This window comes from Lampetra planeri, chromosome 71 (assembly GCF_965212315.1).
Source record: "Lampetra planeri chromosome 71, kcLamPlan1.2.h2, whole genome shotgun sequence".
Classification (NCBI taxonomy): domain Eukaryota; kingdom Metazoa; phylum Chordata; class Hyperoartia; order Petromyzontiformes; family Petromyzontidae; genus Lampetra; species Lampetra planeri.
Window position 1 is genome coordinate 1989926 of NC_136176.1, and position 20533 is coordinate 2010458.

The 20533-nt window shown below is 53.1% G+C and overlaps 1 protein-coding gene across 1 annotated transcript; it reads left to right on the plus strand.

Annotated features, from left to right (window-relative positions):
* Nucleotides 1-2168: 2168 nt before the first annotated feature.
* Nucleotides 2169-8368, plus strand: LOC144737561 (uncharacterized). The gene is made up of 2 exons (XM_078620315.1): nucleotides 2169-3896; nucleotides 5240-8368. Exon 2 carries the CDS (start codon nucleotides 5268-5270, stop codon nucleotides 6531-6533), a length of 1266 nt encoding a protein of 421 aa, XP_078476441.1. The 5' UTR covers nucleotides 2169-3896; nucleotides 5240-5267; the 3' UTR covers nucleotides 6534-8368.
* Nucleotides 8369-20533: the final 12165 nt, after the last annotated feature.

Consider the following 20533-nt stretch of genomic DNA (forward strand, 5'->3'; position numbering starts at 1 on the left):
CCACGATACCCATGCTACCCCCGTTCGCAGCAACGCACGAGCCGTAAACCGGACGCACGGCCCCCGGTGGGATACCCAACAGATGGAAAATGACATCCGATATAATAGTCGCGGACGCTCCGGAGTCGACCAAAATGCGCACATCCACCCCTTGTATAGACCCCGGTACAGTGGACGAGCCCGTAGCGGCCGCGACGACTCTCCGTGCCAATTTGCGCCACTGCGTCACCGAGCGACAAGGTCCCGTCGATGGCCTTTCTTTAACAACATTAGGATCGCACAACGAAGGTGATGGGTGAGGTGCAAAGCCTTGCCGGGCGTCTGGTGCGTGCCGACTTGCCTGTTTCGGAGGTTCTTTAGTCGGCTTGTCTGTTGAAGAGGCCTCCTGCTGCGGCGGACCCGGGATGCGGGCCCAGCAGTCCTTGGCGTAGTGGCCCCTACGCCCGCAGCGGAAACAGTCGACATTGTTGCGCCGAAGCGCAGGCCCTGCATCCCGACGGCCCCGTGCCAGTAGTGTAGCGCGCGGGCCCGGCCCACCGTGTCCCGACAATGGAGCAGAGGCGGCCGTCAGCTCCCGAGGGCCCCTCTCATCCGGCACGTAGACCGCCTTCGTAGGGTCCCAACCCAGAGCGCCACCCTCTGCGACGGGCCCCACCGTCCACGCCGCAACTTGCTTCCACCGACGGAGGTTAAACTGCGCATCCAGACATTTAGCTGCCGCCCGGGAAGTGAGCTTCTCATGCCCACACACAGGCATGGGGATCCCCAGATCCCGAGACAGCTCAAGCATTTTTCCTAAGATGAGAGGCTCCAGCAGGTCCTGTGGCGTCTCTGGATATGCTGCCATGGCTAGCTCCAGCACCGCACCCCTGAATGCCACAGGCGATTCCTCGGGTGCTCGTTGTCGTTGAGCAAATCGCCGATGTGCATCGTCAGGTGGCTCGTAAGCGTCGGCCATTTCTCCAAAAACTCCACGTAAAGTCTTCTTCTTTTCGGCCGTTATGGAACGGAAAAATCGAACTGATTCGTCATCCAGTAGAGTCGGCAACACTTCTAAGGCCTCAGCATCGGTCCATCTTGCAGAACGTACCGCCGCCAAGAATCTGCAGGCGAAAGCGCTCCAATCGCCCCCGATGGAGAATTCTTTAACTGTGGTAAGATGGCGACTCCGACTCCTCTTCATGCCGTCCTCCAACACTGGTTCCTCTGGTGGTAAATTCAAAATGGCGTCGGCCCGCCGCATGGCCAAGATGGCGGTTGGGCGCCGCGGAGCGCGCAAGATGGCGGCATCGTGCCGCGTGGCTAATGGCGGCGGCAGGGCAGACAACGTGGCGGCCCGTGGACCACCTTCTGCTTCCTCCGTCGCCGTCCTTGGCGTGACGAGATGACACAGCTGCGCCAGGACGACCTTGAGTGCCTCCAGTTGCACCCCCATCTGCTGCCATCGTGGATCAGCGTCCGATGATGTTGACGGGCCCGCTCCCGCGGCGACATCTTCAACTCCAGTCCCCGTGCTCGCCTCAGCAGGGCTCTCCTCCACCACCTCAGCAGAATCCATGGTTGGAGGGAGGTCGTCGTCGTCGGACGAAGAAGCCGATGCTGGCGCCGGAATAATTTTCTTCCTTACTTGCTTCGACATGCCGTTGCACTTCTGACACCAGTGTAATAAAAGACTCGACCACGATCTCTGGCTGAGTGTCCTTTATTTGGTTCGGTTTCTGTTCCCCACACGGCTGTCCTTTATTTGCTCTCTTCCACACGGTGCCGACTCGCTGTCGCTCCCGTCACCGCCAACAGCCCCGCTGTTGGTCTCCGTCGCTCCCGTAGCTCCTTGGCAGCTTCGCTGCTGTCTCCCTCTGTCGCTCCCGTAGCTCCTGGCAGTCTCACCGCTGCCTCCCTTACACAGCCTACTTGGCTGTACTCGCTGCAGCTTCACTCCCTCCAGTAGCCCACTACTGTCCCCAGGCTGGCCACCGCTGGCCGACGGTGCCGCTCCTCCCCGGTTTGCCCAGCGTGGCCTCACTCTTCTCCAGTCTCCCACCAACTCCCGACTGCTTCCGGTTTTACCACTTAAGGACCCGAACCTTCCTCCCACGTCACATGACTCCACCTCCCCGTGACGTTACATCCGGAAGGTCGCTTACGCCCGCATTACACATCGACGGGCACAGCAATCCCCGATGATGGCACAGCTATCAGTATGGCAGTACTACGTATGAGGAAATAGCGTGACGTGAGCGATGGAAACAATATAAATTTATTGAAGAAATAATCAAATCACAGACTGGCAGTAGACCGTGGCAGCGTCATAAAAGACAGCAAAAAATGGAAAAATGAGCAACCTAAAAATCCAAAATGAGTTTTGTGTACACAAACATAATTATTGTAACATGTCAACTTGTTTCATAATGGTAAACAATGAACCTGAGTTGTTATCTGCACACAATATCTGGCAACGTATTGTTTAAATAATAATAAGCAATCAACGTGAGTTCTTATCTGCACACAAACATTATTATAGTAATGTTTGTCAACTAATGTGTTTAACAATAGTAAACAATGGACTTGAGTTGTTAGCGTAAGAAGCAATGGACTTTGTACTTACCATAGCCATGTTGAGGCCTTGTGCCATGCGTAGCCCCCGTCCTGGCCTACATTGGCGAGGCAGCAGAGTTGGCACATTGCCAGGCTAGGGGCTGGGCCACTACCCCTCCCCCCAGCATCCCCCGGGCGTGCAAGAATAATGGTATGCAAGCACTGAAATATGATCTACGGAGTCTGCAGTATAAACTGAACGCATCGTGTTGGGGGGGGGCAAGAGGACATGACACTGTGAATAAATATCCGCAGCGTTATGTGTGTATGTATTGCCTGTAAAACGCGTAAAAGGAAATGTCCCCCGTGAGCTGGAGCGAACGCGCAGCACTTGGTAGGGTCCGCCCCCCCACGCAATTGGCGTCAGTTGGTACGGTCGATGTCGTGCAATAAGTAAATAATGAATAATAGAAACGGCACAAATGTGTTAATTAAACTACTTTAACGTTTACGGATGGGAAAACGGAATAGCCTATTCCCACCGCGGGACTTAGGGCGTGTCGCTCGTCAAATTTTTTTCTACGTAAAGGCCACCGTCCGAGAGCCAAATCCCCCGCAAGCGCGAGCGCGCGGAGACTTTTTATATATAAGACTAGCTTCACTACCCAGCTTCGCCCGGGACTTGGATTCTTGTCTTGGATTAATTTCATATTCCCTTATTTCACTGAAAAACCCTGACGAAAAATTATGCTTGCAAGAAATAAAAAAGTCGAAACAAATCAATTTACCTAAATCGGATGTTTTCACTCCAGGAAATTCAACCTAAATCCACTTCTACGTAAGGTCGATTTTGGCCACTCAGGAAGGGAATGACGTGGCGAGCCTAAAATAGTCGCATTCACTTAGAAATTCCAGACAGCATAAGTTGTGACGCCAGAGCTCAGCATTGTAGAGTTTTTGCTGCTTCACACAAACAAACAGATGTATTTACTGCTTTATATTTAAGACTAGCGGAAGTACCCGGCTTTGCCCGGGTGAAAAATATATTTCTTAAAAACCTTACATATATATACACAGATACTAAGGTATTGTCAAAGCCCGGTGGGCTGTTTGTACATTTCTCCACCAACAAATATATGAGAGGCTTTCACAAGTCCAAAAAGTTGTAGAAAGTGTGGGGTAAATAGTTGATGTCAAAAGGTTTCCGAAAATTGTGGTCTGAGCTGTTGTACCCGTTCTTCGCACAGGTATGTATTGAAACTCCGAGAAGCCAATGGCTTCATTGGCCAGGAGCGAAGCGCCACCTAAAATCTCCCGGCACGCTGTTAACAGCTCTACGTATTGCAGAGCGCTTAAATCAGGTGTGTTGCGGGTTGACGCCACACACTTCATGGTCATCCCCCCCCCCCCCCGCCAAAATACAAAAGTCTATTTTATATCTAGATTTGAAGTTTTAGTGACTAGACAGACACACGTATCCACACATTTCCCTTTTATATAGATAAATCGACATTTTGCGACCCCCACTGCCACCGTGTGGCATATTATTACGTGCCAGAGACTCTGTTGAGAGGACAACAGTCCGAGTCCATAACTGGCAATAAGTAACGGCAAAGCAGTTACAAGCGACTCACAGAATTGTGCGCAGTTGCTTATACAGTACACGACTTCCCTGAAGGCAAACACCTTCAGCGAGCGCAATGCCGATCACACGCGTCGAATACAAAGCAAGGGACAAGTCCTTACTTAATAACAACTCCTTACTTACTAACAACTCCTATTATTTTTCATTGCTGAAGGGGTTGCCCCCCCCCCCACCTGAAAATCCTGGCTCCGCCTCTGAGTGTGTGACAGTGTGAAGTTTGTATTTGCAGTAAAGTCTATTAACGCTATTGAGCATGGAGGTTATATGAAAACGGTAGTTTATTTTTGTTTTCCTCTGGAAACATTTGTAAGAATGGAGTCAGGATGATATCACAGCACATGTGCAGCTGAAGTCAGAACTGTTCATCCCAGCATTCAAGGACATCTGTGCCTGGCTTCACACCTCTAAGTTGCAATTCAACATTAATTTATTGATTTCTGCGTAACACAAATAGTATTCATATTCTTGGTTCTTTCGGTAAAGTCACGTAGAAGGGAAACAATAAAGTAATAAAAAATATAAAACAATTAAATTATCACGACGTTTCGACTTCAAAACAAGCAATCATCATCAGGTGTGTGTTTTTTCCACACCTGATAAAGATTGCTTGTGTTGCAGTTGAAACATCGTGAGAATTTTATTGTTTTTTTATTATTTTATTGTTTCCCTTCTACGTGACTTTACCGAAAGAACCAATAATATGAATCCCTGCAGTCACGAAAGCTTTAAATCAAAACAAATAGTATTATTTTCAACAGCCTTCGCTTTGTCAGCTGAATTTAGCTTTCATAAATATTACTTTTGTAGCCAGACAGCCGTTTTGTGTGCTCGGAGTATTGGGTTAACATTCATTTTGAAGATACGAGGGCTTCTAGGCATGTGTGTGACCATTTGCCTTCTCATTGTGTGCCATAACAGCCCGTGTGATGAATTTGGGACACTTTTTCACTATATCATGAATATATGAATAGGTATAGACGTTTGTCTGTGTAAATATGCATTCCTCTGTGTATCGATATTGACGTGTAGATGGTGTTGATATTTTTTTTCTGTCTGCAGCTGTCACTTCCTCTGCAGAATTAGTCTAATGGTGCAAAGGCACTCTGCGCGGCTCGGTGCATACAGCATGGATCGTACTGGAAATTTGACACGGCACCAGAGAACTCGCACAGGAGAGAAACCCTTCAAGTGCAGTGTGTGTGAGAAGGCGTTTGCACTTTCATCTCATCTTGTAGCACACCAGAGAACACACACGGGAGAGAAACCCTTCAAATGCAGTGTGTGTGGGAAGGCATTTGCACGTTCATCTTGTCTTGTAATACACCAGAGAACACACACGAGAGAGAAACCCTTCAAGTGCAGTGTGTGTGGGAAGGCGTTTGCACAGTCATCTACTCTTGCAATGCACCAGAGAACACACACGGGAGAGAAACCCTTCAAGTGCAGTGTGTGTGGGAAGGCATTTGCACATTCATTTTCTCTTGTAGCACACCAGAGAACGCACACAGGAGAGAAACCCTTCAAATGCAGTGTGTGTGGGAAGGCGTTTGCACAGTCATCTACTCTTGCAAAACACCAGATAATACACACGGCAAAGAAACCCTTCAAGTGCAGTGTGTGTGGGAAGGGGTTTGCACGCTCATCTACTCTTGTAGACCACCAGAGAACACACACAGGAGAGAAACCCTTCAAGTGCAGTGTTTGTGGGAGGGCGTTTGCACTTTCATCTCCTCTTGTAGCACACCAAAGAACACACACGGGAGAGAAACCCTTCAAATGCAGTGTTTGTGGGAAGGCGTTTGCACAGTCATCTACTCTTGGAATACACCAGAGAACACACACGGGAGAGAAACCCTTCAAGTGCAGTGTGTGTGGGAAGGCGTTTGCACGTTCATCTCCTCTTGTAGCACACCAGAGAACACACACGGGAGAGAACCCCTTCAGGTGCACTCCTTGCGGGAAGACATTTGCACTTTCATCAAATCTTCATGCACACCAGAGAACACACAAGCATCAGAAGATCCAGAAGGAGTGGAGTCTGAAATCGACTTGTGAAAGTCAAAGTGCCGCAATGAGCCCATCCCTCATTAAACAAGAACCGGAAGAAAATCCCAGCTTAGACACTTTTAAAGGTATCAAGGTGAAATATGAAGAGGTGAAGGTGAAATGTGAAGAAGTGATGGTCAAGAGCGAAGATGTGAAGGTAAAATGTGAAGATGAAGATTCAACTCTAAAATCAGACCTTCACATCGATAGAGGCAACGTGAAGCAGGAGGAGAATTCTGACTGTGAGGCAGAGCAAGGAAACTCCCAGCAGTTTGTGGAAGTTGAGGTGTGGGTGGACTTCCTCTGAAACAATACAAAGTCAAATGGAGACCCGGTAGATGTGTAGCTTGAGATGATGTCGCTCCAATAGACGCACCTTTGTCACAGGCCTTTTTATGACAAGAATGTGAAGTTGAACGCTCAATTCCTAGGTTCAACCTGCAGGGCAAGAGCGGCCAGTCTTTGTGGACCTGTGGGTTGCGTAGATCTCTAACCAGGAGTGAGAGCCAATAAGCTCCCAAGCATTCGATATGTAATAATAATTGCATTTACATGGTGCTTGCTTAATTGCCTCAGCAACTTGGAGTTTTGTATCGTATTTTGTCTCAAACACTCGAAGAGCATCCCCAAGTAGCAGCTGCCCCTGTGTGGCACAAGGAGGTGGCCCTGCACCGGCCTGCATGTGGACAAGAGCCTGTCAGTAGGGGGCGGTGGTTGATGTGGCATCTTAGTTGTGGAGTTTGTCGGTAATGTTTTAGAATTTGATCAATTTTGACCCAGACGTCAGAATGCAATGGCCTACTCGTTTTGAATTACACTATTATGTTGTACATTCACTTCGATTTAAAACTTTCGTGACTGCAGGGATTCATCTTCTTGGTTCTTTCGGTAAAGTCACGTAGAAGGGAAATAATAAAATAATAAAAATACAGCATAATAAAATAATTCTCACGACGTTTCGGCTACAACGCAAGCAGCCGTCCTCAGGTGAAGAATGAAACACCACCAAGCTTGGAGCGTATATTTAAGCTGGGTTGGAGGGGGAAGAAGAGCGCCTTGACAAATTAATTTGCATATCAAGAGGAATTTAACATTCCTTCCCTTTGTTAATTCTACCCCCTGTCCCCTCCCTTTGATGCTGCTAATCCTGCATAATGCACGGGCATAATATGACTTTGAAACCCCCCGCCCACCTCCTACGCATTTCCCATAAATATGCTAAATTCCTCTTGATATGCAAATTATTTTGTCAAGGCGCTCTTCTTCCCCCGCCAACCCAGCTTAAATATTCGCTCCAAGCTTGGTGGTGTTTCATTCTTCACCTGAGGACGGCTGCTTGCGTTGTAGCCGAAACTTTGTGAGAATGATTTTATTATGTTTTATTTTTTATTATTTTCCCTTCTACGTGACTTTACCGAAAGAACCAAGAAGATGTACATACACTTAAGCAGACGGTGCGTATTTTTAAAAATAACTTATTGTTAATACGATGTAACCTGATGCAGCATAATTAGGTGCAGTAATTAAATTTTGTTAAAATGACTCAATAATTTACTTGTGTAATAGAGTTCACGACTCTTGGACGCCGGAGTTGGAGGCACACGGGTTTATTCACACAGCACGGTTGTGGCATACAACACTAGAGGTGGTGTCGGCCCCCTCACCCGGCTAGCTGGGGATACACGCGCTAGCTACTTCCTAACCTGCCTCCTAGTCCTCCTCTAACGGGCTAGGGGAGGCTATCTGGCCCGACACTGGTAAGTCGGGCCCGGTACCCTGAGTCCCAGACCTCCGCTGAGAAGAGCACCGGCTCTGGACCTCGGGACCACGCCGCTGGCTCGGTCCTGTTCGGCCCTGATAAGGACGGCGAACCAGGGGAATCCAGGGCTCTAGCTAAGACGTCTTCAGTCTTCACTGGTTAGCTTAACAAGAACCCCGAGCCCTCCGCTACATCCCCTTTTATACCCAACCCCCCGCTGAGGGGTGGGGTCCCGGGGGATCATAACTCTGAATCAGCCCCCCCGGGGTACCTGGCGCGGACGTCGTAGAGAGCACCTCCCCGTGCACTCACGTAGCCCCGCCACTGTGTTTGTTTGCCATAAGCTGCCATGCATAACGGGCTCTCTCTCTAACACCCCTACATCACCCCCCCCCCCCCCCCCCCCCGCATAGCTTGCAGCCGTCCCGGCTGCCAACATACAAAAAAAATGACAATAAAAGCGCATTTACCCCCTGACCGCGCGTGTGCCTCACTATTTTTCAACAATAACAAGAACAACAACAAGAACACAACAAGAACGCAACAGCGAGAAGAGAAAACAACCCGACGCACCCCCCCCCGAATAAATACGAATTCCGTAAAAACAGCCTTTATACAATTTGCAGGGAATCCACCACACACACAACACATGGCGAACCCAACATATGTACATCCCATGAGCAGGGAACACACCACTCACACAACACACAATGAACACAACCTATGTACACATGTTCCGGCCTCACAACAGTTTGCGCATTTTAGCGCGCGTCCTTGCAGCGGGCCCCTCACACGGGGTAACCCCGGGTGGCGGACCGTCAGGTGGCAACTGTCCGTCTTGGAGTGAGTCCTCATCCGACGCCGCTTGACCCTTGGCATCCCCAGGAGGGGTGATCGGGCGTGAGCCCGTCACTCCTGATGCACCTGGAGGTGGCACAGCCGGCAAGGCATTAGATGAGAGCGACGGAGACGGACCCAGTGAGTCGGTCGACCCCCCACATGTTTGGCCACGCGTGTGTGAAGTGGGGATGTGTACTGCAATGAAGGGTTTTAATCTAGAGGGGTGCACGACCACCGCCGCTTCCCCCATTTGATGCGCACGCACTGCGGGCGCAAAACCTCGACCACCTCCACAGGGCCCCGCCACGGCCGCACCAGCTTAGAGGAGGTTGCAAGTGGTACCTGGGGACAGTGCAGCCATGCCTTGTCCCCCGGCTTCCACTGCAGCATGTGCGCCCGACCCAGTCTGAGCCGCTCATTCGCTTTCTGACGGAGGTCAGAGTTTTGCATGGCAGCATCCCGTGCCTCTGTTAATTTGGCCAGATTAAATTTTACATGGTCAGCCAATTTAGTTTTTCCCTGCGGCGCGGGGATCTGCAGCTGGGCACGAACAGGCGGGTCAGGTTCGCGGCCGTACATGAGGTAGAAGGGGGAAAATCCCGTAGCTGCATGGGGGGCCATTCGGTATGCCGCCAAAACCCCTTGAATTTGCAGGTCCCAATCGGTCTGTGAGTCCGAAACCTGCTGTGACAACATTGACGTGATGGTGCGATGCAGACGCTCGACCATCCCGTCAGTTTGCGGGTGATACGGGGAGGTACGAATTTTCTTCGTGCCCAGGAGCTCACAGACTTGTTGGAGTAGTTTGCCAGAAAAATTTTTGCCCTGGTCGGTCAGCAGCCGCTCCGGAGCACCTTTGTCCAGGACGTATCCCTGAACAAAGGCCTCCACGATGGCTGCTGCCGACTGGTTGGCAAGGGGCCAGGCCATAGGCCAGCGCGTAAAATACTCCACACCAGTCAACAAATATCTATTGCCCCTGGGGGTGGCGGGGAATGGGCCCAAAATATCCAGCGCGACAAGCTCGTTTATTCTGGACACTTTGATTGATTGCAAAGGTGGGTTTGACGCCCGTGCTGGCGATTTTCGTTGCGCGCACCGAGGGCATGACCCCAATAAATCCCCGACATCCCTCGTCATGCCTGGCCAAAAAAAAATCAAGTTGGAGCAAAGCGAGGGTCTTTTGGGTCCCCAGGTGTAGGAGGCGCTCGTGATCGGCCCACACCACCTTGCCCCGCAACCCAGAAGGGACCACCAGCCGGTGTCGACGGGATTTCCCGTCCCAATGCATCAGCAGACCTTGCACCATTTCCCATGCGTCGGCATCACCCCTCCCCCGCCCAGCACCGCCGACGCGACGACGCCACCCGAGGAGGGAGGTATCCTCCATCTGGAGGCGCCCCCATTCAGTGACGGGCAACCCCAACAGGGAATCTTTTCCCTGTTGTGCGATCGAATTAGTAATCAATGTTTCGTCGTCGTCGGCGGCCGCCAAGACCGGAACCGATATGTCCCCCGGAGGCCTGCAACGTCCAGACCCCAGGAGGCATGCACATTCGGAGGTGGTTGGCATGCGCGACAGAGCGTCCACATTGGTGTGGCGAACGCCCTTACGGTAGGTGGTTTCAAAATCAAAGTCCTGGAGAATCTCCAACCATCGAGACAATTGTCCCGATGGTTGTTGAACTCGCAGGGCGTACTGTAGTGCCGCATGATCTGTGCGGACGGTGAAATGCTGACCGTACAGATATGGGCGATACTGTTGGATGAAATAGACAATTGCCAACAGTTCCCGACGGGTGACACAATATCTCTGCTCCGCAGGAGACAACACCCGACTACCGTACGCGACCACCCGTTCCACGCCGTCAACCACCTGGGAAAGCACGCCCCCAATACCCGTGTTGCTCGCATCGGTGTCGAGCAAAAAAGCTTAGAAAAATCGGGGTAAACCAAGGGAGGAGCTTTCACCAGAGCGTCCCGAAGGGAGCGGAAAGCAGCCTCCTCCTCCTGTCCCCAGTGGAACCGAACTCCTTTTGACGTTAAAGCGTGTAGGGGTTTCGCAATCGTCGCAAAATCCGCGACAAATCGTCGGTAATAGGACGCGAAGCCAATGAAACTCCTGACCTCCCCCACCGAGGTGGGAGTCGGCCAGGAGCTGACGCACTGCGTTTTGGCGGGATCGGTAGCAATACCTGAGCGTCCCATGATGTGTCCCAAATAACGCACCGATTCGCGTAATAGATGACATTTTTGGGGTTTGAATTTCAAATTAGCAGCCCGCATCTTTTGGAAAACCGCCCGCAACCTCTGGAGATGTTCGTCAAATGTTTTACTAAAGACGATAACGTTATCCAAATAAATCAAGCACGAGTCCCATTGCAATCCAGCCAAAACTAATTCCATCAAACGCTGGAAAGTTGCCGGCGCTGAGTGGAGTCCCATCGGCAACCGGTTGAATTGGAACAGGCCGTGCGGTGTGCGGAAAGCAGTTTTAGGCTTTGAATCATCGTCCAGAGGAAGCTGCCAGAATCCCGAAAGTAAATACAATGTGGAGAAGAATCGCGCTCCCGCCAAGGCGTCAAGCGATTCGTCCATCCGTGGGAGCGGGTATGCGTCGGCCACCGAAATTTTGTTAAGGCGCCGAAAATCAACGCAAAACCGCAACGAGCCGTCCTGTTTCTTAACTAGGACGATCGGCGCTCCCCAAGGGCTGGTGGAAGGAGAAATGATGTCGGCGGCTAACATGTCATCAACAGCCGATTTGACATGGTCCTTTTCGGCGGGACTTAACCGAAAAGGATTCTGGCGTATTGGCGCGCTGTCACCCGTATCAATATGGTGAGGCAGCAGATGAGTGCAGCCCAAATCGTATTTGTCCCGACTGAAAACGTCGGAAAATTCCCACAGTAGTGTTTTAAGCTGTTGACGCTCTGAATTTGACAGGTCCGTCGATCCCGCACAAAGCGCCTTGAGCCACCCTTCATCGCTGTCCGAATGTGGTCGCGGCGCAGGGACAGCGCTCACGTGATTCGCGACGGGTTCCTCACAGGGCACTGGCGTTGCGTGAGCAAGCACGGTCCCCTGTGGGACCACCACCGTCTGCGAGCCCACATTTAGGACCGCGATGAAGGGGTCTCCGTCCCCTCTCACTATGGTCTGGGCCGGAAGTAAATGAGGTCCACTAACCCCGGCCCTAGACGGCCCCAGCAGAACCCCCTGGGCCCCAATGCCCTTAGCGAAGGGCCGCCGAAGTTTCAAAGGAATCAACATTTGTGCCCCCGGAGGAACGCGCACCGTTCTATCTACGAACGCCGGCACCATCGCGAACGCCGTCCGACTCGTAACGGGGGATGGTAGAAACGCCATGCGTCGGCCCGACGGGAGTTCAATGCATCCCTGGTCGATTAATATCCTAATCGGCATTTTGGTCAGGAAGTCTGTCCCCAGCAGGCACGGAACTGCCAGCGAGGAGGAAACAAAAATCGGCCCAGACAATTTAATATCCCCGATACAAATTTTGGCTCGAATTTGTCCAATGATGCCAAGTGAGCCCCCATTAGCAGCATAGAATGGCACGTTAACGGGCATCAAAGGACGGCTCTGGACAGGGAGAATATTGTAAATCAATTCCGAAATAATGGTCGCCGATGCTCCCGTATCGACCAGGATGCGCACCTCAACCCCGTCGATGTGCCCCACAACGGCAGACGACCCCGACGATGCGGCTACAACACGATGGGCCAACACGGACCACTGGCTGGGTTCGATATGAGTACCCAGAGTGGTGCGTGTTGGTGCGATGGTGCGCGATATCGACCCCCCATTCGCTGCGGTGTTTGAGTGTGTGACGGGCGTGTGCGTGGGCCAAACATGAGGGGTGCCGCGACTTGCCGGGTTATGATAACGGAGCTTGGGAAGAGGGCCGGCGTCCCATCGAGGTGTCGTCCCCCGCTGCCGAGGAGAGCGGCACCCCGAGGCAACATGGCCCCGGATGCCGTAGTTGTAACAGCGCGGGAGCGCTGGCGAAGACGATGGATGGTCGAGATGGCTCGAACCGCCCCGGTCCGCCCGTACTCCCGCTCCCTGCTGCCGTTGATGGTCGATGGCGCAAATCTCTTCCACCGGGAGGGTGGCTGCAGCCACTGCACGCCCGCTCGCCGCCTTGTTGGCCTTCCGTCGTTGCGCGAGCAGGTTTGCGTGGAGGAGTCGTGCCGCTTGGAGGGAGCACATCTCCGCGTCGTCTTGTGCGACGATGACGATATCCAAGTCGTCCGCCAGCAGGAGTATCTTTTCCGTGACCATGGTGTCGACACCTTCGATGTCCATCCGTGGAAAGGCCGCCTTCGCCAGTGCCAGGAGGCTTGTGCGGTACGCCAGGGGCGACTCATTTGCCCCCCGCTGGCGATCGTAAAAGAGTTGCCGACAGTCCGACGGCGGACCGTAGACCGCAGCCAGCAGCTGCATCGCCGTTTGCAGCGTGGAGCGCCTCTCCTTCGGTGCCGATGTTAGAGTGGCAAGGGCGTCGCTGTCGAGGAGTGCCGGCAGCGCGCGGAGAGCCTCGGCGTCCGTCCACTGCGCCATTTCCTGGTGAGCGAGGAAGCGCCGCTGGAAGCCGCTCCAGTCGCCTTCCTCACCCACAAATTCTTTGAGTGGAGGTAGCCGCTGATGTAACGCAGCGGCTGCCGCGGAAGGTCGCACTCCCCCGTCTCCCCCACCCGGCTGTGCCGCGGCTCGAACAACCGATGGCATCGCCGGTCGCACCCGTGGTGACGTGCCGTCCGTTGGTGATGACGCGGCAGGTACTGTATGCCCGCCGTTGGACTCGATGCTCAACCCGGCCACGCCCTCAACAGCAGCTGCGGCGATGGCGGGATTTTCAAAGTGGTGCTCCGTCGAAATGGCGGGAAGGCGCTGTGGTCGCCGGCTGCCGTCGCCCGTGGCGGTCCAGCAGCCCCCAGCTGTGTGATCTGGTCCAGCATGGTGGCAGCGGCGTACAGCAGCTCCGCCAGCTTAGCGTGCCTCAGCCCCTCTGTCGACGGCTCTCCATTCTCCTGTTGCTGCGGTGTGGACGCATCCGACCCTGACTGCTCCGTGTTTTCTTCAGCCGTCCCGGGCTCCCCGACTGCAACGGTGTCCTCCCCCTCCGGTACCCTGACTCGAGCTGTCCGGTGCGTGTCCATGTTCGTAGATCTTTACTTCTGACACCAGATGTATTTTAAAAAATAACTTATTGTTAATACGATGTAACCTGATGCAGCATAATTAGGTGCAGTAATTAAATTTTGTTAAAATGACTCAATAATTTAGAATTAATACTTGTGTAATAGAGTTCACGACTCTTGGACGCCGGAGTTGGAGGCACACGGGTTTATTCACACAGCACGGTTGTGGCATACAACACTAGAGGGGGTGTCGGCCCCCTCACCCGGCTAGCTGGGGATACACGCGCTAGCTACTTCCTAGCCTGCCTCCTAGTCCTCCTCTAACGGGCTAGGGGAGGCTATCTGGCCCGACACTGGTAAGTCGGGCCCGGTACCCTGAGTCCCAGACCAGCGCTGACAAGAGCACCGGCTCTGGACCTCGGGACCACGCCACTGGCTCGGTCCTGTTCGGCCCTGATAAGGACGGCGAACCAGGGGAGTCCAGGGCTCTAGCTAAGACGTCTTCAGTCTTCACTGGTTAGCTTAACAAGAACCCCGAGCCCTCCGCTACATCCCCTTTTATACCCAACCCCCCGCTGAGGGGTGGGGCCCCGGGGGATCATAACTCCGAATCAGCCCCCCCGGGGTACCTGGCGCGGACGTCGTAGAGAGCACCTCCCCGTGCACTCACGTAGCCCCGCCCACTGTGTTTGTTTGCCATAAGCTGCCATGCATAACGGGCTCTCTCTCTAACACCCCTACACTTGTATGAGTGTGTGTGTACATGTAACATTTTGTCTATAAGGGTTAAACATTGATTAAGTGATGTTGGGACAAAGTGTGTGTTTTGGAAGTAACCTGGACAGATCACTCTGGTGAGACCCGTTGTTTTTGTGATACAGGTCAAAGGGTACTTTTGTGTTTTCAGGAAGCATCTCCCTTTGGAGCAACTCATTGTCTTTGAAATAGGGAGCGCATTCGGATCATTCATCAGTTACAAGGCATACCACTCAAAAGTTACATGAATAGGAGGTACATTCTCTACAACACGAATTATAATTTTGTATTACGTGTTGACGTAGATTTTGTCGAACTAGGACTAGAAATTATCCTTGCTGATTAACGTCTGAATGTTCACAACCATGGGTTGAAGCAAGCCCCTCAGAACCATTTACGGCCTTGGGCCAGGAAAGTCATGAAAAAAAACTGCGCACGAACGACGCATCCACGCAAGCTCCTGATGGTCCGTTTTAAAGTTTGAAAATGAAACAATGTTGAATTGTATTATGTTTTGAATTAGATAATTGTATTTCTTCATTAAAAGCTTATATCATTTAACATCTGGTAGACTTAATTGAAAACGACATTTTGTGTAAATTTCCTTTCGGCGTTAAATAGATGGCCTTGCCGGGGATTTGGTTCCATGCGGAGTTTCACCTTTTCGGGATTGCGGGATCGAAATAAGGCGGCACAGAGCTGGCTGTGCGAGAAGACCGCCGTCCGTAGATCGATTCCAACATGATCGAACGTCTGTCCCTGCGCCTCCGTCGTTCGTACAGGGGGTGCGTATGTTTGCAGCGCCCCCTGCATGAAAACGACGGAAAGTGCAGCGTTCGTCATAGGTAGATGAAGTTGTGTGCTTATATAAGAGTATAGCCAGTGGGCTTCAAAGTACCTTTGTCTTACAGAAATCAATTTCGCGTGAACCCACCGCATTAAAACAATGCTCAGCTGAGCGGGGCAAGTCACAGTGGGGGGGGGGGGGGCACCTTATATATGTCACGTGCCGTAGCTCACGTGACTTCTGCCGCGAAAATGTCTAGATGTTTTCGCCTGAGGACGACCGCGTGTTGTGATCAAAACGTCGCGATTTATTTTATTTTTTCTACCTACGTGACTTTACCGAAAAAACCAATGAGTATGAAAGACGTCTCGTCTGCTGATCTTGTTCATATCTGTGTACATCGATATCCCACATTGCTTACATGTGAAGTATTCGAAATGACGGCAGGAAACCACTTGACGGGTAACACACTTTTTTTATTAAACCTTGACTTGTTACGATACAACGTGTGGTCACTATTCTTCACACTACACACACTTCACTTGACACGTGTGGTCCTATGGCTCACACTGCATGCTCACACTGCATGCTCCAGCCCCGTAACGTCCGTAGAGCCTACAGACCCACCCCAGCTTGGGCGTGGGTCACAACCTCTGGGTCCCGAGGGCCGGCCCTCACACGGACGTTCGGCCCCAGGTCCCAGGGTTCCGCCTCTGGGTCACACAGAGCCCCGGCCCCCACAGGACAGCGGGACTAGGTGCCGCAGGGCCCTATCTCTTCCTCCTCCATCTTCAGTCTTCGCTGGTCACCAACTCCCCGTGCGCCTGTGCGCACCACCTTATATATCTTCCGCTCCCGGGAGACGGAGCGTATGCGGACCTTGACGTGAGCATCCCTCCTTAGTTGACCAATCACGACGCGTTGTTCCTACGATCCGTTTTCCCCAGCGCGTGTTACCACTCCACAACCAATCGCCCCGCGCTGCCACACGATCACTCCCTCTCAGCGCGCGTCACCGGCACACAGCCAATCACCACCACATAACCCATGACCCCGCGCTGCCCTGTGATCCCTCACCGTCAGCGCGCGTCACTGGCACACAGCCAATCACCACGCGCTGCCACACGATCCCCACTGTCAGCGCATATCACCACTACATCACCCCCTCCCACATAGGTCGCAGCCGGCCCGGCTGCTAAACAACACACAACAACAACGATAGTAACACAACAAAAACCCAACCCCCCTTGTGTGCCCCATAACACAACAACAACAACACAACGACATAACAGCAGACAACCACCTATGTACAAACCGACAACCAACACAATAAAAGTCAACAACAACACACAACACCTAGACAACAAGCTATGTACAAACCGACGAACAACACAATAAAAGCAAGTCCACGAAAAAGAACGTGTCCAGCGTCTCTGTGACTATCGATCCCCCCCCTCCGCTCGCTCCCCCACCGGAGTGATAGAGTGGTCGAGCGGATGGGGAACGCAGTGACGAGGCGCTCCGGCCGCATCGGCTCCTCATGCGGTTGGTCACGAAAAGTTGCGCGACTTTGCGCGAGTCCGCCTGGCCGGTCCATCGTATGGGACGGGACGCTGACGACCGTCTGGTGGCTCCGGCAGCCCTGGAAGGCGCGGATCGGGCCTGGAAGGACCGGCCACGCCGCGGGGATCCGGCCGCCGGTGGTCGGCAGCTGTCAGTTCCGAGACACCTGGGAGCGGATCAGGCGGAGACATGTGAGGATCAGGCGGAGACATTTCCCCCCTTGGGTCGTCGGTCACGTCACATGCTCGGCCCTCACGACACAAAGGGATGCCATATGGAGGCGAGAACGGTTTCAGTCGGGAGGGGTGGACGTACCAACGGCGCTTTCCCCATTTTATCTGAACACACTGGGGGCGTGCAACCCGCACGACCTCCACGGGTCTCCGCCATGGCTTCAACAATTTAGGCGACGTAGCCAAAGGTGCCTGAGGGCAGTGCAGCCAGGCCCTATCGCCTGGTTTCCAGTCGTGCACGGACACCTTCCGTGCACGCAACCGCTCGTTGGCAATCTGGCGAGCCCGCGAATTAAGCCGTGCGGCTTCCCGTGCCTCGGTCAGCTTATGAATGTTAGATTTAATATGTTCAGCCAGTTTCGAATTCGTTCGTGGTGCGGACAGTCCCAGCTGCGTTTCCATGGGCGGGACGGCTTCCCGACCATACATCAGATAGAATGGGGAAAATCCCGTTGCTGCATGGGGGGCCATTCTATACGCGGCGAGGACCCCCGGGACCTGCAGGTCCCAATCAACATGTGCCTCACACACCTGCTGGCACAGCATAGAAGTCAAAGTCCTGTGGAGTCGCTCCACCATCCCGTCTGTCTGTGGGTGGTACGGGGAGGTACGCACCTTCTTAGTACCCAATAGGTCACACACCTCTTGCAGAAATTTACTCGAAAAATGTTTCCCTTGGTCGGTCAGCAAGCGTTCGGGAGCCCCCTTGTCCAGAACGTAGCCCTGAACAAAGGCGTCCGTCACAGCCGCCGCCGACTGGTTGGCGAGTGGCCACGCCATAGGCCACCGGGTAAAGTATTCAACACCAACCAACAGGTACTTATTTCCCCTAGGCGTGACTGGAAAAGGCCCCAAAATATCGAGCGCAACTAGCTCGTTAGTGCGCGAGACCTGAATAGATTGCAGCGGTGGATTTGACGCCACGGGCGGCGGTTTTCGTCTGGCGCAATCAACACACCCCTTTAGGATATTTACCACATCACTCCCCATCCCCGGCCAATAATAGTCACGCTGAAGCAGAGCAAGCGTTTTGTTTACTCCCAAATGCAAGAGGCGTTCATGTGCGGCCAGGACAACTTTCCCCCGCACAGCGGAAGGCACCACGAGTGCGTGCCGCCGGGACAAATTGTCCCATCTCATTAACAGGCCCTGCTTGAGTACCCAGGAGCCAGTTCTCTCCCGGCCCTCCCCGGGACCCCCCGCCCTGCGACGCAACGCGAGCAGGGAGCTGTCAGCCATTTGGAGACGGCCCCACTCAATCATCGACAGTGAGAGCAGCGAGTCCCCTCCCTCAGGGGTAGCGGGAACATGACCGATTGGTGCATCCGTGGTCGCGGCCAACGCCCCTATACTTTCCGCGGCCGGCGGTTTACAGCGCGCCGATCCCATTAAGCACGCACATTTGTGACAAGGCGACAATCGCGACAGGGCATCGGCGTTAGTGTGGCGCAACCCCTTACGGTATGTGGTCGTGAACTGATAGTCCTGGAGGACTTCCAACCACCGTGACAATTGGCCCGAGGGTTGGGCGACCCTCAATGAATACTGAAGCGCCGCGTGGTCCGTCCGGACCGTAAAGTGACGGCCATAGAGATACGGTCTAAATTGCTGTACAAAAAAAACAATAGCCAGCAACTCGCGACGGGTGACGCAGTAGCGCTGCTCCGCTGGCGACAAAACCCTGCTACCATAGGCGACCACCCTTTCTACTCCCCCAACGACCTGTGAGAGCACCCCCCCAATGCCCGTGTTGCTAGCATCCGTGTCTAGCAAGAAGGGACATGTAAAGTCAGGATAACGCAAGGGCGGGGCGCCCACCAAGGCGTCCCGGAGGGAGCAGAACGCGGCCTCCTCCTCCGGTCCCCATCGGAACTTGACTCCTTTTGCCGTTAGAGCGTGCAAGGGTTTTGCAATGGTGGCGAAATGCTCAACGAATCGGCGGTAGTAAGAAGCAAAGCCGATGAAACTGCGCACGTCCGAAACCGACGTGGGCGTCGGCCATGAACTGACACAGTTCGTCTTCGCGGGATCGGTAGAGATCCCCGAGGAATCGACAATGTGGCCCAAGTATCTCACGGATTTACGAAGAAGGTGGCATTTGGCCAGTTTAAACTTTAATTTAGCCGATCGCATCCGCAAGAACACCCCTCTCAATCGCTGGAGGTGTTCCTCAAACGTTTTACTGAAAACAATGACATTGTCTAGATAAATCAAGCAAGTATCCCATTGCAAGCCCGACAAAACTAACTCCATAAGGCGCTGAAACGTCGCGGGAGCGGAGTGAAGTCCCATGGGTAACCGGTTAAACTGGAACAGGCCCCCTGGAGTCCGAAATGCTGTCTTAGGTCTAGCCTCGTCGTCGAGTGGCAGCTGCCAGAATCCCGATAATAAATCAAGAGTAGAAAAATATCGCGCACCAGACAATGCATTGAGGGACTCGTCCATTCTGGGGAGCGGATACGCGTCAGCCACGGATATTTTATTCAGGCGACGGAAATCTACACAAAATCGCAAGGACCCGTCTTGCTTTTTAACCAGCACAATAGGTGCTCCCCAAGGACTGGAAGAAGGCGAAATAATGTCGGCCGCCAGCATATCGTTGACGGCCGACTGAACGTGTTCCTTCTCAGCAGGACTCAACCGGAAAGGATTGAGCCTGATCGGTGCCGCATCGCCTGTTTCAATATGGTGGCGCAACAGGTCCGTGCACCCAATGTCATATTTATGCCTACTGAACACATCCGAAAATTCTATCAGCAACGCACGCAGCGCACCCAACTGTACCGTTGACAAATCGTTCGAGTCCGCGCACAGCGAATCGACCCATTCAAGGTCCTCCCTCGATGGATTGTTCTGCGTCGGGCTTGGATCAACATGCGCAACCAGGCGCTCTTCCGCAGGGACCCGTGCCGCGTGAGCTAGCACAGTGCCCTGCTGAATAACGGCCGGCCGCGAACCAGCGTTTAAAACCATCACGAACGGGTCCTTGTCAGCCCGAACCAAAGTGTGAGCCACCGACAAATCGAGACCCCCGACAGCCCTATTTGAAGGACCCAAAAGCATGCCCTGTTCCGAGGTCTCCCTGACCAATGGTTTCCTCAACCGGAGGGGAATTAACATCTGAGAACCCGGGGGCACGTGCATGGTCTGTGTCGCCAGCGCTTGTATCGTAGCGCACGCCGTCCGAATTTCGGTAGGATTCGT